The 27,936-nt window shown below is 38.2% G+C and overlaps 1 protein-coding gene across 6 annotated transcripts in view; it reads right to left on the minus strand.

Annotated features, from left to right (window-relative positions):
- The window catches only part of LOC149064563 (nephrin-like), a 144,973-nt gene that overhangs the window by 64,504 nt on the left and 52,533 nt on the right, over positions 1–27,936 (minus strand). For 4 of the 6 annotated variants that reach the window (XM_089255449.1, XM_089255446.1, XM_089255444.1 and 1 more), the window contains exons 2-3: positions 18,341–18,676; positions 8,677–8,787 (exon numbers count right to left, since the gene is read on the minus strand). In XM_089255449.1, coding sequence (XP_089111575.1) covers positions 8,677–8,787; positions 18,341–18,676 — 447 coding nt within the window. The remainder of the gene's footprint in view (positions 1–8,676; positions 8,788–18,340; positions 18,677–27,936) is intronic. The other 2 variants (XM_089255447.1, XM_089255448.1) reach the window with 2 other exon arrangements.

Genomic DNA, 27,936 nt, shown 5'->3' on the forward strand with positions numbered 1-27,936 from the left:
GATTTAGGGCAACAATTTGGTTACATGTAAACGATAAAAAAAAGTACTGTTTAGACATGATGCATGAGTTTTAATAGGGCGTGTGGTCTCCTCGAACAGCTAAGACTGCTGCACACCTGTTTGCCATGGATGCGATGAGGTTATCGATCAGACTTTGGGGAATACTGTTCCACTCCTCAAGAAGTGCAATCTGCAAGTCTCGGACAGTAACAGGCGGCGTTGGTCGCGCAGCAGATTCAGGTCAGGAGAGCACGCTGGCCATTCCATACGCTGTATTGTTTCAGCTTCAAGCATGTTCTCCACCAGATGAGCTCTATGCGGTCGGGCATTATCATCCTGGAAAACAAAGGAATCCCCAATGGCTCCAGCGTAAGGGATGACATGAGGTCGTAGTATCTCGTCTGCATACCTTCGGGCCGTCAAAGTGCCATTCCGAATGATATGCAGGTCCGTACGTCCGCCTATGCTGATTCCACCCCATACCATCCAACCAGCTCGTCTGTAATGTGACCTTTCACGAACTAATGCGGCGTTATTTCGAGTGCCCCTGTCCCTCCATACCAGAACACGTCGGGTGTCACACTCCAGACTGAATTGGGACACGTCTGTAAACAGCACTTGGCTCCAATCATGTTGCTCCCAATCTCGATGTTCAGCAGCCCATCTTCTTCGGGCCGCACGGTGGCGTGGGGTCAATGGAATGCAGACCATTGGCCTACGTGCATAGAGCCCTCCCTCATGAAGCCGATTACGTACTGTTTGGCTGGACACCCTTCGTCCTGTTGCCAAGAGCAACCGTCTTTGCAGCTGCGTAGCATTCCCTGTTCTGTTTCGACGGGCTGTTAACCGTACATACCGGTCATCAGTTGCTGTAGTGGCGCGTGGCCGACCTTGCCCTGGTCGACGTCTAACATTTCCTGTTTCTTGGAATCGATTTCACAGCCTTGCAACAACACTTCTGGCGACTCCAACAGCGTCCGCGACACTACGTTGTGTTTGCCCGGATTCTAGTCTGCCTATAACACGCCATGCCATGGAATCCGGTAAATCCCGTTGTTGAGACATCCTCAAGTCACCTTGTCTCCAAAAAAAATACTGCGCAATCGAATTTCACAGTTACGGCAGTAAAACAGACGTTTCTGCAACATCCCGATTTCTGCCCTTATCTCCTTGTTCTGGTTTTTGACGTCATGAACTTTGATTTGCATATGAAGTTTTCTTCTTCCGTTTCCTGCTAGGCTTTAAATTATGGATGATTCATTTTATGTTACTTATCGGTATACATCTTTGCGTAATTTTGTTAAAACCATGTGCTCCCCTAATTGTTTTGAGCAGTGTATATAGATATAAATGCCAGTCAAATAATTCAACAAAAGGCCAAACACCCATAAAGTTTGTTTTCAATGTTCCAGAAACAGCAACACTTCGTCTAGAAGGAAGGGATGAGGATGGGAAATAAAGATTATAGAAACAGACCAGACAGAGTTTTTTAACGAGTTTTAATTTTATATTCATAAATAAATTTGACTACAGTTTAATTTTATGGCTAATTTAACCCTCGCTGAATTTCCAATTCGTTCCAAAAAATATCTTGCAACGTCTGTGTTGCATTTTATGCGTTATGTCCAATTTTTGCTTTTGCAGCGTCACCTGATTTGAAATTTTTTTTTTTCTGATTTATTAAAAAGGAAAATTATAGGCCCCACGATGAGTATTTTAGTTCAGATCGCACTTTTTTTATGTGAACTAGTTGATTAATTGTTATCAGTTTTTAAAATGTGTCCATTTCTTCTCGTCCTACCTGTACTTTTCCATATTTAGAATTCAAATAATCCGTCTTTTTTTCTGAATTTTTGCTTTTTCTGTCTTTCTGTTTTTTTAATATCCTACCCTTTCTCCACCCCCCCCCTCCGCCCTCGCAAGGGTACGCTCACCACAGGGTGAGAACCTACTGACGTAAACCATTTATAGGTAGCATGACAATACGAAGCCCTGTATGATTAAACTGTTCCTCTTAGAAGGCAAGTTTTTCCTGTTATGGAAATAATATCATGGGATGGAATATACATGATACTTTTTCTGTACATTGATAAGCTAATTGTAACAAGACTTGCATTTTATAGTCGGTTTCAAATGACACATTTGAACCATTTTTTTTACTGACGTGTCTCTTGACAAAAGTTTGGTGAGCATGTGGTCCTTTTGGGAACTTCCTGCAATGTCCCTGTTATACCCCTGTGTCAGGTAAGATTCCGACATAGAGGTACAACAAGGACATTATAAAGCTTTGGCAGTTAGATATTCTTGGTTAGACTGTAAACGAATTTGGTGTGTCATTATCTTCCCTTACCTTCATTCGAGAAAAGCTTTTAAATTACCGAAAATGAATAAAATTGCACAGGGAGCAGAAAAATTATTATGGGGTGAATATGCTCAACTTCAATCAGAGAAATGCACGGTTATAGTATGGTTCAATGTGATCGGCCAACTGATATCAATCACTCCATGTCTTCTACTGACGAGATGAGCGGCTCTGATTCTTTCAAAAAAGAAAAAGGAAGGAGTCTGAAGAAAAAGTCTGGGACGTCCTCATCGTCATTTGTCAAAATCATGCCACACCCAATACTTTGGACGCAGGGTTTGCGTAAAGGACGCATTTTTGCATAGTGCCACGAAAATCAATTGTTTAGTCTATTTTTTTTTCCGCGCAACCATACCCTTCGACTGATATTTCTGACTACCCCTTACAAATGAATGATGTGGTCTTTACTTTTTTATTTTAAGCTTCAGCAATGTCTTCTCAGCCACCTCATAGGTCATTTGTGGCTTTGCATTTGTATTTGTAATCTATAAGAAATTTCGAAAGAATCAATTACCCCTTTAAGCTGTTTTTAAAATTTTCCTGATACAGATACAACGCCACAACAGGCAAAATGCCTAACGAGGTGGCAGTACTGCCACATTTGAAATTGCGAAAACTTCACAAATTGCCTCCTATTTTCAAGAAGTTTTTTTTCGATTGTGAGCTGAACTGCTTTCCTTCCCCCCCCCCCCAACAAGAAAATGTATTCCGCCCAGTGCGTTAATTTCCCTCATTATGATACAAAAACACCTGCCATGACGTGTGACTTTCTTTTTGGGGGGAAAAATCCTTTTTGTATTATTTATACTCAAGTTTCTTTCTATAATTTTCTCGCTCCTCCTCTTATCTAACCTTGAACAAGAGCTGACTCCACCCACTGCCAGTGCCAGTTCACTGATTGGGGGAGGGGCGGAAAACATGTTTTATATGTTGTAAAAACAACTTCAACGTGTTTTTAGAAGCCGAGATATTTTGGGGTGGCTGAAATAAAGCTTCACGAGATATTTTGGGAAGGGTTAATGATGGCCGGGAGAGACTCGTGGTCAGTTTTCGGGATCTAAATAACCAAGGAATTATTGTGACAGAGATTTAGCTACCTTTGTATTGTGTTAGGGTCATAATTGTCCGTAGCTGATCGGTCAGAGGTATGTATGGTTAGGGTGGTCCATAAAAGAAGAAATTGCTAATGAATAATTGGAGGACAGACAGTCTTTCGGGCTATAGAGCTGTAAGTGTGATCGCATTCTCAACGTTTCTACAAAACTACTGGAATTTTCAGGATATCTGTGAGAGAAAATAAAATTGATTTTTTCAAAATGTCTATCTCTGTGTATTTATCTCTATTCAAATGCACAATTTTAGACCGATGTCAGCAAAATTTACGTATATGCCAAACAGGACCCGAGTCTACCAATAGACTACTTTAGAAGTTCGTCAGAGCTTGACAAATGCTTCAAAGGGGCAAAAAACTTTCTCGAAGCAATGGTTCATAAGCCTCAACAATAACTTTTGCAATGTATACTTTGGTTATCGTGGTTCCCTAACAATGCGTTTTAGAATGTGTTTATACCTTTACAATGGTTTGTCACTATTCCTATACTTTCAGTATATGGATAAAACACAAAAACGAAGGGTATTTTTTGCTAGTTGTTAATACAGTACTCTCAACTATCCGGTCTAATGTGGTGGACATAGGTCGCCCTACTGTACAGTATGATTACACACACTTTTAACCCTCTCAACGGCATTGACTAGCTATCTCGGTTCCTTAAAAACCTCTTATTTTAGTATTGATAAGACAAGATATTTTGTATAGGGGATTTACCAAAATGAATCACTTTTCCCCATATCATTTACTTTGCACCTGCTGAAAAAAAAGCCTACTCTATTAAAAACGTATGGCATTTTACAGGGGTTTTTGTGATTTTTATTATGCCGCGGAAAGGGTTAAAATAAACAAAATAATAATGTAAAACGTAGGCTTAATTCTTACAAAAAAATTTTTTTAACTTATTTCATTGATAAATGAAATATTTTGAAATGAACAATTGGCAAAATAAATGATCAAAAAAGTTATTCATCAAATCATCATATGGACGTTATAGGTGGCTTCTCTTATAAGTCATTCATCATTCTATTACGGAGAATTATACATTCTTTATCAGTGATGGTAACTCGTTTGAAATTTCCCATATTCGTGGGAAAAATTGACCAAAATTTGGCCAAGTGGGAAATTTTGAGACTTCATCAAGCAAAAGAATTTTTTGAAAAAAATAAAAAATATTAATGCAGTGCAATACTTTTCTATTGTAAAATACTTGACTAATTTTCACCGGTAGATGGCAGCACATTTTTGGAATGCGTGGGGAAAAATTTAGTCAGAAGGGAAATTTTGCTAGGAGAGGTTACCATCACGTTCTTTATACATTTCTCTCCGCAAATTTTCTCGCTTTATTTTTCCCCTTTTCGATTTTTATCTTTTAAATTTTTAATCTTACGCTTAATTTTATTAATATAACAAAAGGCGCTTCTCGGGACCAAATCACATTGATCACAATGGAGGATCTTCCTAGTAATTACTGTATAAAGTAATCAGAAATGACGAGGAGAGAAAAACCGTTGTTTTTAGAGTAAAAGATGTGACAAACAAAGAAAAGCTACGGTAAGTATTATATAGCCTTTCCTTTATACCAGGGGTCTTCAACGTGTGGCCCGCTGATCATTTTCTAAAAATAGTTGAAAACATTGAAAAACGATTTATTCCAGAGAATTAATTGAAGAAATAATTTCGAAATCAATGAAAAAATAATTTCGAAATCAATGAAAAAATAATTTCGAAATCAATGAAAAAATAATTTCGAAATCAATGAAAAAATAATTTCGAAATCAATGAAAAAATAATTTCGAAATCAATGAAAAAATAATTTCGAAATCAATGAAAAAATAATTTCAGAATTTATGAAAGAAGAAATAAATACTGTAATTTCGGAATTTATAAAAGAAATAATTCTAGAATAAATGAAGGAAATAATTCTAGGAATGAATGAAAGAAATCTAAAATTTAGTTAAGAAATTATTCCAAAACTAATCGAAAATTCAGAATTAATGAGAGAGATAATTCCAAAATTAATGAGAATCCTGAATTATTGGAATAAATAATTCCAGAATCGATTCAGAAATAAAAAATTTCCTATGTGAAGCTCAAGACAATCACCCACATGATTCAAACACTTCTGACACCATGGAGAAGTGATCAGCGCAGTTTCCCAAACTTTAAATTTTTTCCTCCTTGTCAACCAATAACGTTTGAGCGGGTGATGAAATGGTCCAGAGGAGCGAAGGCTGTAACGAGATGCCTTTGAATTTCCCTATAGATTAATGATTCAAAACTCATCTCGCCTATTGCTTGCTAGCACCCAAGAGTGCTGTTTAATAACCCGATTGGAAACCACTTCAAGAATTAACATTATACTGGGTGTAGTCAAAGCACAAGGTCATTGAAAGGGATAGATTCCTCTCTAACCGCAGAAGAAATTTCTGGCTATGTAAGACAACTTCAGATCTTAAACAGCTACCTGAGGCGCGGGTGGATGTCTGGCCAAGATTTTTCTGAGGTCCTACCTGAATAAAAATGGTCTGCCTTATGAGTTTACATGTATACTAAAGAAAATTTGAAGACTATCCCCCCAGGCTCGGGTGAGTTTGTGTTAAGATGACACTGTTCCACCCGTGTAAGGCATACATAGACAAGTTCTGAGGGAAGGGCACGATGATATGCAATATATAATGGTCGCCATGGCCCCGCAAGGTTAGGTAGGGCCCGGGACAATCATTTCTCTTCATGCTACAAATTCACTGTTGAAATGGCTCATGAAAAGTTTGGTCTGCGGGCCCACAAAATATCCCAGCCTAGGGGCCTTGCTTCAGGATGTGGGGGCCATGATGGTCCATAATCACCGGATTTATTACATTTACGGTAACTTACACAAAAAATGTATAGGTTACTCCACATCCTTCGGCTGGGATCTTTGGCGTCCCATTCCCCACAGTAAATTTGTTCTGTGAAAAACATAAAAAAGTTAAAAGAATTATCCTGAGTAATTGTGGGTGGACATGGGTCACCAGCCTAGGCGGAGATAGACTTGAACATCTGGGGGGGACACGATGATGTCAATTCATATATTATATATATATGCCTACGGCTGGAATCTCAGGGCCGCAACCACGGCCCCTACATGGGCGGGGCTGACAGGGCTCTAGCTCTGGGGGCCCTAGACAATTCTCATAATTTTTTGCTTTTTCACGCTATAAATTAACTATAGAAGGACCTGTGGAAAGTCTGACCGGGGGGGCCCGTAAAATATCCCAGCCTAGGGGCCCTGCTCCAGGATGTGGGGGCCATGGCCGCAACTGGGCGGGGCAGGTGGGTCAGGTGCCCCGGGCGCTGAACCAGGAGGGGGCGCTGAATTCACCTTTTAACTGTTTCTTCTACATCAAGGTGCGCCAAAATGCCGGCTTGCCCCGGATGACGAAGTATCTAGTTGCAGCCCTGCTCGGGGTATACACCTCAGGAACCAACTGTTGCAAGGGCTCCCACGAAGGTGAGGTTGACAGATCTCCAGCCCTGGGGCCCAGGAATATGGACGAGATGGTCTGGGACGCTTCTCAGTATTTTATAAATTCATCATATAGGGGCCCGTGAAAGATCCCAGTCTAGGGAGCCCTGCTCCAGGATGTGAGGACCATGGCCTTGGGTAAAGCAGACATTAAATAACCCCCACCCCTCAACATGGGGGAGCGAATTTTTTTTTTTCATTATATAATCTACACTAATAAATCCGCGTGAACTAACTAGGACCATTTCCGGTCGGCAGAAACGTAAGAAAACTTAATTTTTGCTAGGTGTTTGTATTTTCCTAGCGCGGCGCATCTGTTCCATCGTTTGCATATCCACATATTTTTGCCTTTTTACACAATAAAGAAGAAAGAGAAAAAGCGATGAAATGAAAAAAAAAATTATTTCCTTGAAATTAATATCCATATCTCGCAAAAAATCCACTGAAAAGGGGGGGGGGCTTTTCTTTTCAATAGTTGCTCTATTCCGCTTCAAGTATTCTTTTCCCGTGGTATTTATGTTAGGATGTTTGCTAACGTTATTATTTTGTCGCCAACGATAAATGGCCAGGCCTGACCACACTCTACTAAATTAACCAATCAGGGAACAGAATACGAGCTTCCGAACATTTTGTCTGTAGATATCGTGAACATGCGTCGCCACCCGAGGATGATTGCTTGCGGTGTCATCGCGGGCCTCGAACATTTTGACAGGATTTAATAATTAACTGAACATTTAATTATATACTAATAATTATAAATAATTATTAATGAATGAAGAGTCGTTCTCATCTTTCTTTTCCTTCAGCAAATTATGAGTGTGTTAATGCTCTTAATAGATTGGAATTTATTATTGTGAATTTCGTGCAATGCTTTTTTAGGTTGTTTTTTTTTTTCCTGATAAATAAATACTTGACTGTATATTTTTGCTAAAAGATGGCAGCACATTATTATTGAAATTTTATGATAAGCTTAAAAGGAAGAGGGAAACTTCTCTTATCGGCGAAAAATATCCTCGCATTCCGCAAATTTCTCTCATCCAGATCACCATCACTTACAACTGATAATTACGCTAGAAAATCTGCTACTACTTCTTCTATAACTCTCACAGTAGGTTTTTGAAATCAATCCTGCGACCTGCGTGATTGAAGCGGTTTTGTGCTTGTGTGTTGGAAATACAAATTGTTTTTGTCTAACCAGAAATAATTTTTCCTCTACATTAACCACAATTTCGCAAATCAGAACTACTCGTAATAAAAAATATAATAGTTTTATCAGGGCCAGCTGTTGGCCAACTCCCTGGTCTCTCTCTCTAAAGCACTTTCTTCCTGACGTTTTGCCCACATCTGTGGCAAGCATCTTTTGAGGTTAAATGCACACGTAGCGATGATGAGGTAACATGTTGCGACAATCGAGATACGAAACCGTTTGTAAGTCATTGAACGCCGGCCATGAAAACCTCAGACCATATTTCAATTATAATAATTTTTTCACTTGGCCAGATAGTACGGAGGCCAGTTAATCGCGAGCCGGATAGTCGAGAGTCTTCTGCATTTTATATTTCATTCTTATAACCTACCACTGCCTTGTTCCGAGCGAAAAAAAAGTACGTAACTGGCATCTTCTTTTGGTTCGCGTACTTTAACGTATTTTAATTCCCAATGTTCTCGCACTTTCAAGTATGAATAATTTCCGCTCACCACCATCTACTTCGCAGGCCAGCGTCAGAAATGTACCCTCGTCATAAGGTCCGATGATGTCACGTAGCCTCTGGCCGTGCTCGTCCATGATTATAGGCTCTCCAGGAGGAACTACAATTAATAACAAAATATTAAAAAAAATCATAATAAAGTCATATTTTTCGTGAAAATGGTATAAAAGTGCAAAGAAAAATGTAATTGGGATGAGTTTTGAACTAGAGAAATCCTCAGTTTGTAGAATAATTTGAACGTAACTTGAACCACATAGAAGAGAATTCTAGTAAACACTTCTTTTTTTTCCCTTCGTGGCATTTCTTGCGCTCATAAACGATACGCATGTTGCTCTCAACCTTATTCGTAGGCCACATGACCACGGTTTTTACGGTCCAGGATTCATTTCGGCTGTCCTGTCATTTTTATGAAAATGCTCAATTTTTCACTTTTTTGAGAAACAAAATTCTAATAATCGTGAATGCGATCATCACTGCTACGTTTACTGCTATTGCTACACCATACATGCACCTCGTAAACGCGTTCCTCTACGGAATTTCTGCATGCCAGCATGTGTTACGTGTGTATATGCGTAATCACTGACGATGTATCAGGGTTATGCGTACTTGTACAGCCATCTGTCTTCCATAATAAAAGTGAAAGTGGCGAATGTTTCGTTTTTAGGGTGCGTCTACATAGGCTCACTCGCCCTGGTCTCTGTTCGCCGGGGTTTTGTTTTGCGAATTCACCAATCTCATGCTCTCCCTCTCTTTCTTCTACTTCCCCCCCCCTCGACGTCACACGCACAACCCAGTTCTGACCGCAGCCCTAGCCATACAAAATCAAAGAGACGCAAAGAAAGCTCCTTCCCTCGAATCCATCATCGGGTGGAGCCTCCCAAGTTTGGCGTTCGTCTAGTGTGCATTGCTTGGCTTGCGATTAAATATGCTCTGGCATCCGTATATATCGATATGGAATCCCGGTAAACCACTCAAGGGTAACGCATAGCGTGAGCGTGTAGACAGACGCACCGTTATGTAAGTATCGTGAGAAAAGGAGCTTCGATAATGGTGATGGAGTACGATGAGCATGTGCGCTCATCGTCCTCCATCTCCGAGCGAAAAAAAAACCCAGTTTTTTGCTCAAAGTGATGTCTAATTGTGATAAAAACCAGGGATAGGAAACAATTATAATATTAATGGCATACTTAGCACAAAGATGGTGAATAAGTCGGCCCGAGTTTCCAGAGGCCCTAGAATGAGGAATTACCAGTGGTATCTGCAGCGGGAAAGACATAGATACATAGTTTGCTGAGGGTGGGAGGGCTCTCTTATCTCGTGAACCGGTGGATTTTTTTTACTGTTGCTCAAACTCCCAGAGTTAACCACATTCGATGGAGACAGAGCGGAGTCATGATTGGTATCGCGGGTGCATTCGTTGTCCTTCGGTGGCTTGCTGAAATGTCCCATTAACCCTTCAATCGTCGAAGACGTGTTGACGCGACCAAAAAAATTCTTTCGAAAACGGGCGAGGACGCGTCCTGATCAGACCAGTGCTTTCCCCTTGTTGCTTTGTCTGAGACTTGTCACCCATGCTGTTTGACGAGCTCCTCCCTCTGCATTCAGTAATGCTGATCTCATTGTAGGATGCTCTTCACTGGCACATAATACAGCAAGCAGACATAAATAAAGAACACTGTCTTCTCTATTATGTACTATAATAGAGAACACACATAAGAACTTGAATAGCGAAATCTCTGTGCGGGTGTGTGGTTATAACTGTGCGTTTAAGAAAACTCGTTTTTTTTCTCCCTTGTGTGAAGAGCACTTTTTCTTAATATTCCCAAAGAACTTCGGAAACATCGTAATATAATTGATTGCACTTGTTAAATACAGCAATAGTTCTGACAAGTTCAAAATTTTAAACTTGTAAAATTAACTTTCTTTATAAATTAAATATCAAGATTTCTTTCTCTAAAAATGATCATTTCTTGAATAATTGTAATAATATTTTATGTAATACTTCTTTGATAATATTTCTTAAATGATTCTTGAGAGTTCGAGAATCATTCAAGAATTGAATAAGTAGGTTAATTCAGTCAGGGCTGCAGCCATAAATTCGGCCAGCCCGACAACATGCATTTTGGCACACCTCTGGCCCGTCACACCTTACTTGTTTCATCTTCCCCCAGGTCCGTAATTAGCATTTCTTTCCGGGAGGTGCACTATGATGATCAATTAGCAAACAAAATGTTTTTTGCATTTATGTTGTGGGAAAAAAATATTTTCTTTTTCATTTTTTAAACTTAAAAATAGTCTCCCTTTTCAACCCCCCGCCCGTTTTACCGGGTGTGTTGAAAATTATGACTTTTTAACAGAAAAATGGCTGATATCATAAAACCCTTGAGATTTAATTTCTAAATCACTGCAAATTTTTCATCTTTATATACTGTAGCCTCCCAGAAATCGATGTAGTTTCATTACATATGGTGTTCTGATCGAATAAAACAACTCTTTCTTGAATTTTATTTAACATATTCTACTATCTCAGCATTAATACAGTGATTAAGTTTGAATATATCAGAACACGCAACTTTTCATAGAAAATCACGCAACTCGTGGTAGCGTAAGTTGGGGTATTACTGTATCAAAATAATTATAGGATTTAAAATTGCATTATAATTTATAATATTATGATGAGGTAATAAATATAACGGAGGGGAGGAATGTTGCAACTTGTTATAAAAAATATAATAATAGTAATGTGTGTTCTCTCTCAAGGAGGAAGTTCAAAGAGGGCCCCGGTCACCCCAGCCTAGTTACCCGCCTGCACGATAAGTTATCTTAGTGTAAACCGCACCTTTTTGATTTGTTATTAATTTGATATTTATTGTTTGGAAGTGCAGTCTTTGTGTGACGTCATTTTATACACGATAGGATAATGGAGTTCAAGGAAATCCTTGAACAAAAGAAGTTTCTAAAACAACCATATATAATTTTTCACGATTTACACAGTAGTTTCATATTTTGTGGTGGAAATCCGTAGAAACTACGTAAATTCCATAGTAGTTGGCAAGTATGCTTATAATTAGGGCTAGGATTTTCAGGACATGAAAACTGATAAAAAATGACTATGCCCCGAAAGACCGAAAATTTGCCTCATGAAGTAAAAAATGATACAAAAATTTACCTTTTCTATTTACTTCATTAATTTTAGCAAAATAATATGAGAATGAGGAATATTGAGATGCAATTAATTAATATTACACAACACTGTATATAAAACGACGTTTCATGTACAGTGCTGAAAGAAAATTTCAGATTCCAGGAATAATAGGATAATTGGAATTCTTTTTAAATTGGATAAGGTTTTTTACATCCGTATTTGTATGTGACTAGCCGTGTATTGAGAGAGAAAAAAAAAAGAAAATGTCAGATAGGTGTGTACCTCTGCAGTAGATAAACTCTTTCACAAAAACCTTTGTAAATAACACCCCCCCCCCTCCCACAAGTACATACTGAATTCTTCTATTCATTGACTTATCCATAAGTGTCTATACAACATGTATTAAAAAGTAAATGGAATTTTCTTATCAGTTGTGGTACGTGTGTTTGTTGTCAGCAGCGAAGAGTAAAAACATTCTTTTATTATTATTATAGACGCATTTTACAATATATTTTAATGTGCTACAAAAAGCTGAGTTAAAAATAGCTTTACTCTGGTTTGGTGTGCTAGTTTTAAATCTTATATATATATATATATATATATATATAATTAAAACAAATAAAATAAGCAGGATTCTAAATATTTTGTGTTTCACGGATCCTTTGTGTCAATAAAGTAAAGGTGACGATGCAATACTGTGAATGATATACAAAGGCCACCAAAACAGTATAAGGCCAATGGCGGGCAGTGTGACCTGCGCAATGGCACAGGGCACCAAATAATAAGAGGTGTCGAAACAAGTTGAAATATTTGATGTACGTCAAATATTTCAACACTGTACATTAGGGGCCGTTCAAGTATTACGTCATCATCGATGGGGGGGGGGGGAGGGGGTTTCCGATTTGCTGACTTTTGATGACAAGGGGGGTTTGGATAATGCTTACGTAATCAACCACCTTTTATGAAAATATGAAATATTTTTAATGGCATCTTACTCGGTGCCCCAAAAACGAGAAAAACCTTTCGATAGTTTGTGGGCAATTGAAGTAACATCCCTCCTATTGATAAGTGCCCTACAGAGCCACTTTAGTGATCTCTAAATGTTTCGCGGATCCAAGTGATCTGGAAATGTGTCCGGGTCGCTTAAGTGCTCTGGAAATGTGTTCGAGCAGCTTAAGTGCTCTGGAACTGTGCCACGCATCACTTGAATAATCTGAGAATGAGCCGCGAGTAATTTGAGTGATGTAGAACCACACTGGGGGCCACTTCAGTGCTCTCAAACTGCGTCACATATCACTCAAGGGATCTCAAAATGTGTCACGGGCTGCTTAAATGTTCTGAAAATTGTACCACGGAACACTTAAGCGATCTGTAAATGTGCCGTTTAGTTCATTTTTACAAAATTAGGTTTGAAGAGGGCAGGCCGCATCAAGTAACCCCCAGGGCCATATTTGGTCCGCGGGCCAAGGACCTTATGTGATTTATCATTATATGACTTAGAGGGTGGGTCGCAATGAATTTATTAAAGATAAATTTTGAGTTCATAGAGCCTTCAAATAACATTGAAATTAACAGAAATTGATTATAATGACATATAAAGGTATTTTCTTCCGAAATTTTAATTAAAAAAATTATTTTTTTTGCATTAAAAAAATAAATTTTTGATCGTGGAAAAGGAGCACGAGAGAACCCCCCTATGCCCCCCCCCTCGTGTACGTCTCTGATCCCAGAAATATGCGTTAGGATTCAGGGGGCAGAGCTGATGACAAAATTTTGCTGACAGGGGGGGAAGGGGGGTCAGCGTTTTGCTTACTTTTGCTGACAAGGGGGGGGGGAGGGGGTCAAAAATGGCTGAAAATTTGCTTACGTAATACTTGAACGGCCCCTTAGAGAGAGAGAGTAAAAAATAACTTTCTTTGGCATTTAAAAAAAATTACCATATAAAATAATGTATACATGTAAAATGACCGAGAGATGGAGAAAAAAAATTGAAAGTTTGAATATATGCAGTTGATTTTTAGAAAAAGAATCTATAAGCAGTACACCTATATACATGTTACTCCCTAAGCCCTAATTGCGACCGATTTGAGACGGGGCCGGCCACTTCGCGAATGGGCCAAGTCCGTCTGAATTTCAGAAATGATTCGGGCTTAGACCGGCTATTCCGCAAAGTGGCTGGAAATCCCTGGCCAATGCTTGATGTGCTGATGTCAGGAACAGGAAATCGTTGAGATCGACATTCACAATTGATCTTGAACATCCATGGAACATTTTGCCCAATTCATATAGTCGCTACGTAATTTTTGATTTGATTTTCAATTTAATTTTAAATACAGTACATAGTATACGTAAGATCCCTATATTGGTTTTTATTCCTATTTTACCCGTCAACAGAACTGCAAATTATTTCTTTCATTTTATTTTCGTTCGTCCGAAAAATTATTTTCTTATTCATTTTTGGTCGGGAACATATTATATCTCCCATTTTTGTTTTCTTTTAGCGAACACAGTATAAAATCGAACAGAGAAAAACGAGACGATACATTTTTAATTGGGTTGCTTTATTTTTGAAATATATGACATCCATATTTGTTATGGGCATCTTTTTCTCAGCCACCTCGCTGGGCATTTTGCCTGTTGTGGTGTTGTATTTGTATATTCTCACTAATAGACATGTATTGTCTTCATTTACGAACGTACTTTTGATAAGAAAAGAAATATCTTCCCTCCTTTTCTTCAAAACTGTTCACGAATACGTACTCATTTCTATGCTCGCGTTCCCCCTTCCCCTAAATACTTTCATCCGTATGGAACCAACACTCCCAAAATAACCAACCCACCCTCTTCTTTGGGAGTGTTGAATGAGCTCTTGATTCTTGAGTCCTGATAACAGGTAACTTTTGACAATGGCAGAGATAATCCGACAGTTTTTTTTTTTTTTCAAGACGATCGATACACGTCTTTTTGCGTGAATTCTTCACGTATCTAAACTTTGTACCAAAAATGGGTAAATGGTAATCCCAGCATTGTTCTGTACTAAAGATATTTTGCTCCACAGGTGGAAACGTATATTGGTTTTCTTTGTTAATTTCGGTAATATGCATGGAAGCATCAGATTCGTTTCATTGATTCATTTTTCGCCAAATCCTTTCTATTCATTGAATATTAATTCAGTTGGCTCCCATACAACAAGATGTGATTTGTGTGTCTTTCTTCTAGAACGTTTTCACCGAGTCACAATTTTTTTTCGATGGCTAACGAATGTATTCCTGGACGAACAATCCGTTGTCAGGGCAGATAAGCGAGATGACTACCTCTCGTGGGCACGACCTCCCCCGCCCCCAATCCCACACACACAAACAATGGATGCGTACTCATATAGCATTCTCCGAAATTTCATCGCGACTCACAGCGGCATAGTGGCGAGCTCGAAATATTGATTTGTGTGCTTGGTGTGCTTGTGTGATTGGTTCTTCAAAAATCAAAGTACTGTATCAACCAAATTAGTGATGGACTTTTTTTTTGTCACTCGCAATTCCCTTGCCCCACTCATGGTTCATCGGTGGCTCCCCGGGATATTTTAGTAGGTAATGTGCATTCATAACAGAATCACTTCGAAGCATTAATAGGGTGATATTTATCGATACTTCCATCTTGTCGCGACGCACACTTTGAGGAGCACTGCCACAAAGGCCTTTGCATATCATATATAATATTGATTTTTTTGTTTCTGTTTATGGATTTGAATTTTCCCATACAAATGAAAAAAATATATATTTCATTTCATTATCAAAAATAATGATTTGAATGGGAAAAAAAGAATCATTTACTACATATTATAATCTTGATTTAAACTTCAGTAAAATGTATTGTAATTTCTTGTAAATATTCAATTCTCTAGAAAGATGACCAGAAAGAAAAAAAAGTTTTCGTATAAACACCGCAACCGACATACAGAAGCTTCGTATCATTTCAGTTTCTGAGATAGAAAAATTGAATAATACTCAATTATGAAAAATCAACTCAACTTCTGAATGCATCCCCCCCCCCTATCCTGAAGCAGGGCCCCAGGCACGATCGCCTTAAGAGCATCGTGGACCCTCTACGTGTTTACTTTTGAAAACTTTAACCTGATTTTATTTTTGCCCTCCCCCCCCCCCCCGTCTGCACTCCATGCCTCTGGGCCGTGACTAGTTGGGCTCGTGGTTTAAGACAGCATGCCCTGCGCTCGGGGCCCCTTTCAAAGTGACGGCATGGAAAAAAATGATGAGAATCATAAGGGACCCCAAGGTTGGACACTAATCCATATTCTGGATTGTAAAAATTTTCATAAAAGTTCATTAGAATCATCGAAGCTATAGTACTAAAAAAAATTGTCAAATAGGCCGTGAGACCTAGAATTGGCCGATGATTGGAGCTAAAAATTCACGTAAAAGTTAAATGTGACACCACTCTATTACGGAAAATTATAGCTATTGTTTATACATTTTTGTATACGAATTCGTATCAGATGTATCCATAGTGATACTCAATTTAATTATTTTTAATCGAATGTATGTGAATATCAAAGTATAGCAGATTTTGATATTGCTGTAATTTTTATAATCACTATAAATGGGAATCATTTTGTGTGAACTCAAAGAAACAGATGGAAAGAAGAATTTTCACTGACGGAAAACTTATTCCCTGAATTTCATGGACCTTTTACACTCAGTAAGGCTATTATCGTCAACTTACAAAAGACCTATTCATACCTTTGGCCGTATTATTGCGGTGGGAGGAATCCTATCAGTGAAAATCCGGCACCCTACTGTTGACAACTGGGGGAAGGCATCGTCTTGATTGTCGAAGATGCCCTGCCGTTTTTCAAAGGATTCTGGTAAAATCGTGTGCCAGATTCAGAAGATTTTCTTTGAATATGCGTAACTGTCGAAGGGTTAATGTATACGAATGTCAAGTAGTATATCATGTAGATATCCGTGATATCTACGTGATATTCATCATCAAAGATTTCAGTCATCGGGCCTGGGTATTTTCTTCCCTCATATTTGGCAGAAATTAAACCCCCAACTTTGATGTCGGATCTATTTTTTCCTTCATCAAATTGTTTTTGGTTGGCAGCATGTTTATCTTTCATATCTTATGATGCAAGGAGCATCGATTTAAGAAACTTATGGCATGAAACGGCTGGTTTTTTCACTTTTCTGTCACTTATGCGGTTTATTCAATTATTTTTGGTTTACTATGATTAGTACTACTGATTGATTCCTCCTCAGGGTTTAGACTGCCCACGTCATCAATGGCTATTCCTTTTCCTTGAGCAACTAATATTAAATACTGTCCCCTAAGCAATCTCGCAATTCTTAAACATTTCACGAATCATACAACCATTAACGACTTCGATTTTTTGAAAGAAAAAAAAAAAAACACTGAGTGGGAACCACTCTCCCCCCCCCCCCCCGTTTATTGCAAAGAAGAAAAATTAAAATTTCGGATGGCACATTTTCTTACCAACCGGCGTTAATGGGTTAGCTTAGAAATCTGATTTAATTAATTTATCATCCACAATTGAAACAATAAGTATATTTACCAAAGCAAACTTCTATCAGGACCGTAACATGTAACCACTAAGTTTTGTAAACAAAGTTTTTGGTTCAATGGTTTCATGACACCATAAAACACAGGTTATGATAAAAGTACGCGGGGAGAAAAAAAGACAGGATAATTGCGTGAAAGATTTGGGCACAATTTTGTATCATGGAGGCTCACTCTTGCAGCTGGACCTGGAATCACGTCCCTATTTCATTCACAGCAGCTATGGCGACATTTAAAATTATAGCACGTACATGTTAGAGCAGAGACAAAATAAAAAAATTCCAATATGTACCCAAGTTAACCCCTATTTGACGGTACTAGAATGGCGGAAAAAACTATTCGGAGGCCGATGATGAAATTAGTCAGCATGCTTAGTGCTCCTAAATCTCTTCGAAAGTGTACAGTATGCTAGCAGAGCAAGCTTTGATTTATTTGTGTCAGAAAGATGGCGTGCATAGGCATAAAGTTAAATGTTAGTTGAAAATGTTGAGAGGGCTCACAGCTATTGGGGGAGGGGGGTCTCAAACCTAATATTTCCATAGGTTACTGTGGCAAATGTTGGGGGGGGGGGGTGGTGAAGGCTCTGAACATGGGACGGATACAAGTTTATGCCTATGTAAGCGTGGCGTTTTAAGAGCTGCTTCAATATATTTTCGCTCTGTTTTTTTAGACACATTCTTCAGTCAGTAATATCCGTCAAATTATCATGAAATAATCCTCGAGCATTACATGCGGCTACAAGTGATTGAAACCTCCTTATTTCATTCGCGGGTAATAATGAAGCCCGTCTCTCTTGATGTTAAATCCTAATTTTTTTGAAAGATATTACCGATAAGACAGAGTTTCTTATTTTCACACATTCTGTCATTTTGAGGGGGGGGGGAGAATAGTCAATATGTAACACCAAGTTTACCTATTATCTTGAGTCTCGTATACAGTATAAGAGTTCTCGTCCTTCTTAGATCTACGCGGCATCGGTAGTCTCCTTCGTCTTCGACTCTGGCGGGTGCGAGGATCAGAGTAGGCGGATGGACGGTTATGTCGAAGAAGGCTCGACCCTCCAGTTCACGGCTAGGAAAGTGACGAGCTTTCTTGATGGCGACTTTCCTGGCATCCAGAGTGTATATCGGATTCGGCGCATCGACCCGATACCACAGGATTAGGGACACTTGATCATCCGCGAGCGGAGTCGAAATGTTGCACGGAACTGACGCCTTTTCTCCAGCTACGCCGAAGTTCGTGACTGGATCTAAAAAAAGAGAGAGAGAGAGAGCAAAACAGTAGTAGTAGTACTAGTGGTCACCACAGAGGGAAATCAGGCCTACATCATTTAAAATTTACGCATAATATGAGCAGGCAAAAGTTATAAACTGCTGAGTTGTTTGCCTTGTGAATTCGGAAGACAGAAAGCATCATTAGCTCACAACACACATTGCACGTTGCGTCACGCACCAATTCGTTAAGAGTTTCTCGTAGTAATGTTTACGAAGTGCATTGTGCGGTTTACTATAGTCTGTTTCAGGTTAACTTTGCAGTGAAAGAAAGGTAGAGAGTATATTCCTTCGCCGCAAAATATAGTTATATATCGGAGGTTTAAGATGAACCTTTATACAGAATATTTCGATTTTTTTCTATGATTTTGAAAAAAATACTGAAAAAACATCGTTTTGAACCGATGTTTACTTGTTTAAAATTTTTAAATTGTAAAAAATATTGGTTACCATTATCAAAAATCCATAGCAACGGCAACGACACTCTGGCGCGATATCCTAGAGATTTTCCCCGCCAATATCACTGTCGTGTTTTTTTTCCGTTACACAATTGTATACTGTATATATATATTTTTTTTCGTTATTTGGTTGAATTTTCCATAACGATACAATTTGTCATTCAGTTTTACATGCAGTTATAGGCTTACATAAAAACGAATATTCAATCAGTTTTATTTTCTCCCAAAAATAGGCTCAGTGAGTTCAGATATTCACTCATAGATTACAAGAAGTGTTTCTCTTCCACGAGATTGCAGATACTATTGTGAGAGGCTGTTTATGGGTGCAGAAGTTTTGGTTAGGTTTTCCTTTTTTTTTAATTATTTATTTTTTGCCATGTTTATGGGATAGTTTTAGTTTCCGATCACGGAGAGTGTTGACAGAGTCGCGACTTCCACTCACACGAACGGACGCCATCTTCCACCCACCGGTTTCTCTGGATGCCCCTTGCCTTTAGTGTCTCTTCAGATAAAATAAATAAGGGGGGGGGGGTCCACAGTGGTTTGGGCTTTCATCTTTTATGTGACAGTTGTGTCTTTATTTTCACCAGAGATAGCCACGCTAAAGTTCTCTGCTCTTCCATTCCTGAATACTATATTTTTGGTTTTTGAATATTCGTTGTAAACAAAACTCCATAAGAATAATCCGTAATAACCATGAGCAGCACATCAACCGTAACAAAAGACTAAAGCTGTCGTGAAAACAAGTGGCATCGACGTATAACGTTCGGGGAAGGGGGGGAGGTCGAGTGACGGAAATTTCGGCAAGAAAAGTGAGTAAAAAAATTCTAAACTTTTCCATATCATTATTATTATTTGGTGCTATTCCTGCATTTACACGTGAAAACAGAGTTAACCTGCTTCTTCTTAATTTATTTAACATTAATTTTTTCCATATAAATTGAAGAAAAAATTAAAAATCCCCAAGTTTTTGAGAGCCATGGTTAATATACAGTATTTTAAAATTATACGTTTATTTAATAATATTGTTTGGATTTTTTTTCGTAAATAAATTTCAGCTGAGGGAAGGGAAATATTGCAGAAACATATGACTGTTTTTTGAAATTTTTAGTGTTACTTACGGCACATCAATGAAGAGTAAACGACACGCTGATAGAAGCTAATTAATTTTTCTAAATTTTAAAACACTTTCTAATCAAAAAACAAAACAAATGATTTCATAAACCTCACTTTAATTTCTGCAAGTATCGGCAATGGTTTTCTTTTAATTCTATAATTATTACTAATTTAACTGTGCAATTACGTTACACGTAAAAAATATTTTTCTCAGTGAGATTGGCGAGAATCGGCCATACCTTACCGAGGCCGCGCATCGATACATTGGTTAAGAGGCTTTCGTTCCCATAGCAACGAGTGATGCGGTTCCCTCGTAGCTTCCCCTTCACTGCAAAGTTAACCTGAAACGGACTATAGTAGTAGTAGTTTTCTGCTGTTTATCAACTTCGCGGCGCGAATGCAAGATGGTCTCTCATTTGAAAGGTGTCTCCGCCGAGAGCAGCAGACCTTCAACACGATATTCATATAACATGAAAATCCAGACACTTGCAATTTTCACTTTTCCAAATCCATATTTCCAAAATATCTATATTTTGGAAATGAAAATTGCAAATAGCAATCGGAACTTGCACCAGTAGGGATCGGAAAACAGCTAAACCGACAACATAAGTGCATTAGGGTCACACACACACATGGAATGCTGTGTGGTCCTTATGTATTTATGGCATGGCCTCTGACGTATATCAGTTCGTAAGAAATTCCCCAGAGGGATGTTCACGAGATGCATGCCCGGTAAAGTAGTAGTAGTAGTCAGAGCAGTAGCAAAACTCAGATTTAGGATGTCGGCAATCGATATAATACGGTGTCCATCTTGCCTGTATGCGGTTGCCTGTTTCCACAGCGATCAGCAGATCTAAAATACAGCGGAACCTCATTTACATGGCATTCAGATATACGACTTTCACATTTATACGACGTTTAGCTTCGGTCTCAATCGGTTTCTATACATTTTAATGTGATAATAATTAATTTATTGGACGTAAAAAAAACCTCAATTATTTAACGCTTTCACTTCCGACTCGAACTCCAAATCTTTCTCTCTCTTAAAAAGACGTCAGTTATATCCATCAAATACTCGCAATTTCTGTAGACCAAGCGTGTTCATTAACCATTAGGAGAGTGTTGGCCACTTCATTGACTTGAGGTGTGTCACGGGCCACTTGATTAAGTGATCCGGAACAGCACCACGAATCACTTAAGTGATTTCGTCGTCGCAATCGAAGTTGACGTTTCTAAGACCTTTTATTGACGGGAAATATAATCAGATGAAATCAAATGTGCGTGAAGTTTTTTTTATTACGACTAGGACAGGGGCTCTTATGGGCCAGCCCAAGCCAGAGATCGGGGTTCGAGTCCGTGTGCGGGCAGAGATAAATTTTCTTCCTTGTAATCTGCATCTGTACAAATAACCAGTCTTTCAATGAATCTTTTATTAACAAGTGGGAGGACATTTCTATATATATAGTAAGTGTCTCTAGCGAGAGAGGTCTAGTGCATAGTAAAAAATTTGAAATTTCTTCATAGTAATATAGTTTATATTATTTAGTATTATTATTATAGTTTATATTTACATTTTTTTGTGACGTAGCACATGAGGTTTCCCAGTATCTTAATAACTAATTATTTTGATTGAATTAAGTAAATTAATTAAAATCAATCAAAAAGTTAATAAATTGGAAATTTACATTAATTACAAAGAAAAACCTGCCAAATTAATGTCCGATTTTTGAAACTTCTCAGATATGTTAATTAAACACAATAGAACCTCTTGATAAAGGACACCCATGGGACCAAAAATTTTGTGCGCTAACGGGGAGAGTTCGCTAATGGGGAAGTACAATAAACATTGGAACCTCGTTTATACGACTTATACATTTAAACGACGTTTGGCTTCGGTCGCAATTGGTTTCTATACATTAAAATGTATATGTTACTGTGACAATACCGGTGGTTATGCATAATCACCAGTCATCTAGGTAAAAAAAGTTTGATTAAATTTTACTACATTTACAACTTTTACTCGATTATGCATAATTCCAAAAATTGTGAAAATTTGATAAATATGGAAAAATTTATAAAAACATTCTTTTATTCATTAAACCATTTAATTATTTTTATTCGTACATGATACGTGCTCGCTACACATGCATATTTTGTAATAAAAACTAAATTAAAATTAGTGAAGAAGAGGTAAAAACATTCATAAAAAAACAACATTTGTAATGTTGGTTTTCTCCACACCTATCAACAAACAAACCCATAATTACTGTTCGAATTCACCATCCTGGACCATAGTTATGCTCAGTTAATTATTTAATTATATCTTATTTGCCAACACGAGCTTGGGATCAAACATAATCTTAGTTGAATATGATAAAGTCTCGGTTTATGGACAAAAATTAATAAATTAGAGTTTGAAAAAAAAAAAAGTTAGAGTTTGCCTGATTTTAGTGTCGGTTAACAGGAAGTGAAATACATTAAAGCCCTGTTTCACGGGACCGGGAACAGAAAAGTGACCGTTAATGGGGAGTATCCGTTAGGGAAGTTCCACTGTATAACCGGTTATCACACATACATAAAAAATTTGTCCCATTTTGTCATGAATAGGAAGAGCGGTCAAAATGGGTAAAAGGCGGTTGTGTTGTCGATTTTGGGATGGGGCTGAAAAAAAACAAAAGGTTAGGAATCCTGGACTAAAGAGCGGTCAAATTAATTAAATAATTTGATCATATCAAATATGATCAAATTTTGATCGAGAAAGTACGAGAAATTGTGAGATTAAAAATACCATCACAATTCTCGCAAAAATTTCTGCCGGTGAAATTGTCAAATATTTCTTATGATTATGAATAACCAACCATTAAGATGAAAAATACAATGGCATTATAACAGGTCTGCAGTGTGATTTAAAATCTATTTCACGGAAAACAAGTTGAAACATGGCGAATATGCGCGATGGTATGCGAGATGATATTTACAGTATATTCATATTCATTGCACTATTTATAAATTATGCAAATTGAGCTCATTCCTGAATTTTTAAAGATTACGAATAACTTTAGTTGAAAAAAACGGAACATTATTGTAAAAAGAAGGAAAATACGGAAATGCCAATTTTTTGGAGCCTCAAAACATTATAATAAACAATTTTTTTCTTCAGAAGTTGTATTACTAATAAAACAACAGACGAGCATTGCCTCGATGTGGGAAAATAATTCCCAATTCTGGGAACCTCTTTTGGGAAAAACGCAATAATGAAGCAAGCGTAAGAAGTATGTAGTTATATCTGAGGTTTTTGTGTTTTCACTAACGTTATATGCAAGGTTGACTAACATTATACTCTATTGAAACCTATCGTGACCGCAATTATGGTGCTAAATTGCTTCAATATTGATGGACCAGGTGTGTACGGTTGAAAAATAAAGCCGTATAACGGTTAATGGCATTATCATAAAAATGTAGCTGAGCAAGTGAAAATCCAGCGTGCCTTTTACGGAGTTATTATTTTCTCGCATTTGCGCCTTGAACCCAGAGAAATTCGATTTTAAGATTGTTCAGATGGAGTGCATAGAGAATATGTGCCACTTATTACCGATTATGCTTTTCAATCTATAGACCAAGGTGTACCACTAAAAATATGAATCATTTTGTCGTCATTAAGAGTATGGAAACTTCAGATTGTGTAGTACGTTAATGAAAATATATTTCTTTGGTAGCAAGCATTAGAATGATAAGCAAAATTTGGGGTAACAGTTGCATAACAGATGATCATGAGCTGTTTTCGTAATTCAGGCTTTGAACATGGTCAAGAAATTCTGCAGTGATGCTGAGATTCCAAAAGTGCGGAATAATGTAGCAGCAGCTAAGATCAACTATATCATAATTATAAATTATTAAAATCTAAGAAACAGTTTCGTAACTTATGATTGAACTTTAGTTCATTATTATCCTATGTGAATGTTGGTGATTAAATTGAAATTTGTATTCATTTTGTAGATCCAGAATCAACTGATTGGATAATTCGAACTTTTTCCCAGTGACTTTGGACTTCGGATTAACCAAGTTCGACTGTAAAATATGAAGAAAGACAACATTTATACAAGACTGACAAAAAATTTTACTTTTCTATAGGCGCGTGCATTACCCCCAGAAAAACTGTTAAGTGGATAAATGAACGAAATATTTCTATATATCTTCCATGTTCATCAAATTTACCAACTTCACTTGAGAATTTATGCTACGATATAATCACCAGTAAAAGTGGTAAATGCAATGAAATTTATCAAACTTACAGAGGTGATCGGTGATCTTGCATAATAATCGATTTATCACATTTGGTGTAATATGTGGGATACTACATAACTACATACATGTATCTACATTTATTTCCCCACCTGCGATTCACAGACCCCGGGGGGTCCACGAGATCATTTTCATTTAGACCTATCATCGCATTAATAACACATTTTGTGCTGTGACATGCAATTTTTTTATGACATGCAAATTATAAAAAAAAGTCATTCCACTTTAGATTTTATGCAGGGGGGGGGGGAGGTCGCAACGGAAGGGGGTGTCAAGGGGGGATCGACGTCAAAAAGATGGGGAAAACACTGCTCTAAGGAATTTTTAATGAACTGGTTGATGCCGGAATGTGTGGTTTTTAGTGTATGTGTGGTATAATCTAACGTATTTATGTTGTAAGCATTGTGCAATTCATGTTCTTGCTGGTGCAGCTATCTGTCTTCCATATTTTGAGGTAAAACTTGCTTTCATTCTTTCCAAAACGATAATGTTACAGGGTGCTCAGAAACAGGTATTTCGCGACTAAATAAAGACAAACTTGAGATAGAAAAAAAAACCAACAACAAACAACGTCTTTCCACGCAATAAAATAAGTCAATTATTTCGAGTAATTCCCGTGCACACCAGCGACGAGTTGTCGAGAAAAAAGTGCAGCAACCCACCATGAAATGAAACTATCGGAAATTGGTTTCGTTTAACTGACGGAAGCGGAAATTCTTCGGCTCTAATAATAAACGATTATTGATCACCATCCGTTTAACGACTCTTTCCTACTCTCTGCTGGAAAATTTACGATTGCCGACATCACGAGCTGGAAATGAAAGAACAAGGGAACACACACGCAAAACGATGGCACGTACGTACAGTGGTGTAGTTGCTTCTTGTTCTTCTTTCGAACTCGTGAATGAAGAATGATAATAGCGAGTTACAATTATAATGAATTAGGTTCGTTTTTTTTCATACTTCTCATTTGTTCCTCCTAACTCTGTGCCCTGTGGTTGCTCATTCCACTTTTTAACTTTTAGCCTGGTTTTGAACAAAAGACCTCAATTCAAAAATTCCCTTATTCACCCATAAATGCGTATTTCGATCAGTTAGAAACTGAATGTTTAGCTATTGAAAAACAAAACACTGTAATGATATGCACGTAATGGTTTCCATTCAGAATGGAAAAGACATAAAAGATACGACACATTTCAGCGAAAAAGCCGATAACTGTACCGATTTGAAGGCGTAAAGGAAAAGACAACGAATTATTTTGTCGTGAAAGTTATTGAAGAAACCATTGCATTGAGAATGACGTTCACTGTGAATGAAACAGAATAAGCCTAAAGAGTATCTATAGAAGATACTATAAAAACGTTTATGTACCAGGGCTGGACAAATCTCCAAAAAGTTACATGCCCGGTCGGACAAGTAACTTAAAATAATAGATGCCCGAAAAATATTATCACTAGACATACTTAATGATTTTTAAAAAATAAATTGATTTATTTCCATAAAAATATATACTGCAAGTGATTTAATTTTAAGTCGAGATTTTAAAAAAATACGAAAATTCAAAAAGTCACCAATTAAAAAACCTAAAATTGGTGAAACCGCTAATTACAATATGCCACGCTGATGGAGTCGAAGAAGTCCCAAAGTTACAAATTCACCCTGCTTATAGAATCATAGCCAATTTACAGTACGGAACCGGACATGTCAGCAGGTGCAGGCCTGGAATAAGTTTGCCAGATTATACGACTGAGAAACCGGGACAAATACTGATAAAAAGATGGACATAAGGCAAAAATTCACAGATAAAAATCGGGGCATGTTGAAAAACATTTTTCAGAGGACATTGTACTGTGAAATTGTAAGGCAATAGCAAAATTTACCTATGGTATATAAATGTGAAAGCATGCATGTTTATACAAATCCACACCGTTGATCAGGGGCGGTCTTACGGCAGTGCGACCGGTGCAATTGCAAATGGCGCCAAACGATAAGGTGCGCCGAAACACCTTAGATATACATTATTAGAAAAATATATTTAAGGTACGTATTTAAAAAAAAAAAACTACAAATATACACTGCTCAAAACAATTAGGGGAGCACATGGTTTTAACAAAATTACGCAAAGATGTATACCGATAAGTAACATAAAATGAATCATCCATAATTTAAAGCCAAGCAGGAAACGGAAGAAGAAAACTTCATATGCAAATCAAAGTTCATGACGTCAAAAACCAGAACAAGGAGATAAGGGCAGAAATCGGGATGTTGCAGAAACGTCTGTTTTACTGCCGTAACTGTGAAATTCGATTGCGCAGTATTTTTTTTGGAGACAAGGTGACTTGAGGATGTCTCAACAACGTGATTTACCGGAATCCATGGCATGGCGTGTTATAGGCAGACTGGAATCCGGGCAAACACAACGTAGTGTCGCGGACGCTGTTGGAGTCGCCAGAAGTGTTGTTGCAAGGCTGTGGAATCGATTCCAAGAAACAGGAAATGTTAGACGTCGACCAGGGCAAGGTCGGCCACGCGCCACTACAGCAACTGATGACCGGTATGTACGGTTAACAGCCCGTCGAAACAGAACAGAGAATGCTACGCAGCTGCAAAGACGGTTGCTCTTGGCAACAGGACGAAGGGTGTCCAGCCAAACAGTACGTAATCGGCTTCATGAAGGAGGGCTCTATGCACGTAGGCCAATGATCTGCATTCCGTTGACCCCACGCCACCGTGCGGCCCGAAGAAGATGGGCTGCTGAACATCGAGATTGGGAGCAACATGATTGGAGCCAAGTGCTGTTTACAGACGTGTCCCGATTCAGTCTGGAGTGTGACACCCGACGTGTTCTGGTATGGAGGGACAGGGGCACTCGAAATAACCCCGCATTAGTTCGTGAAAGGTCACATTACAGACGAGCTGGTTGGATGGTATGGGGGTGGAATCAGCATAGGCGGACGTACGGACCTGCATATCATTCGGAATGGCACTTTGACGGCCCGAAGGTATGCAGACGAGATACTACGACCTCATGTCATCCCTTACGCTGGAGCTATTGGAGATTCCTTTGTTTTCCAGGATGATAATGCCCGACCGCATAGAGCTCGTCTGGTGGAGAACATGCTTGAAGCTGAAACAATACAGCGTATGGAATGGCCAGCGTGCTCTCCTGACCTGAATCCGACGCATTGCTGCGCGACCAAGGCCGCCTGTTACTGTCCGAGACTTGCAGATTGCACTTCTTGAGGAGTGGAACAGTATTCCCCAAAGTCTGATCGATAACCTCATCGCATCCATGGCAAACAGGTGTGCAGCAGTCTTAGCTGTTCGAGGAGACCACACGCCCTATTAAAACTCATGCATCA

This window comes from Pholcus phalangioides, unplaced genomic scaffold (genome assembly GCF_987345545.1).
Source record: "Pholcus phalangioides strain wild (caught in Gottingen) unplaced genomic scaffold, Ppha-v1.0 ptg000042l_1, whole genome shotgun sequence".
Lineage (NCBI taxonomy): Eukaryota > Metazoa > Arthropoda > Arachnida > Araneae > Pholcidae > Pholcus > Pholcus phalangioides.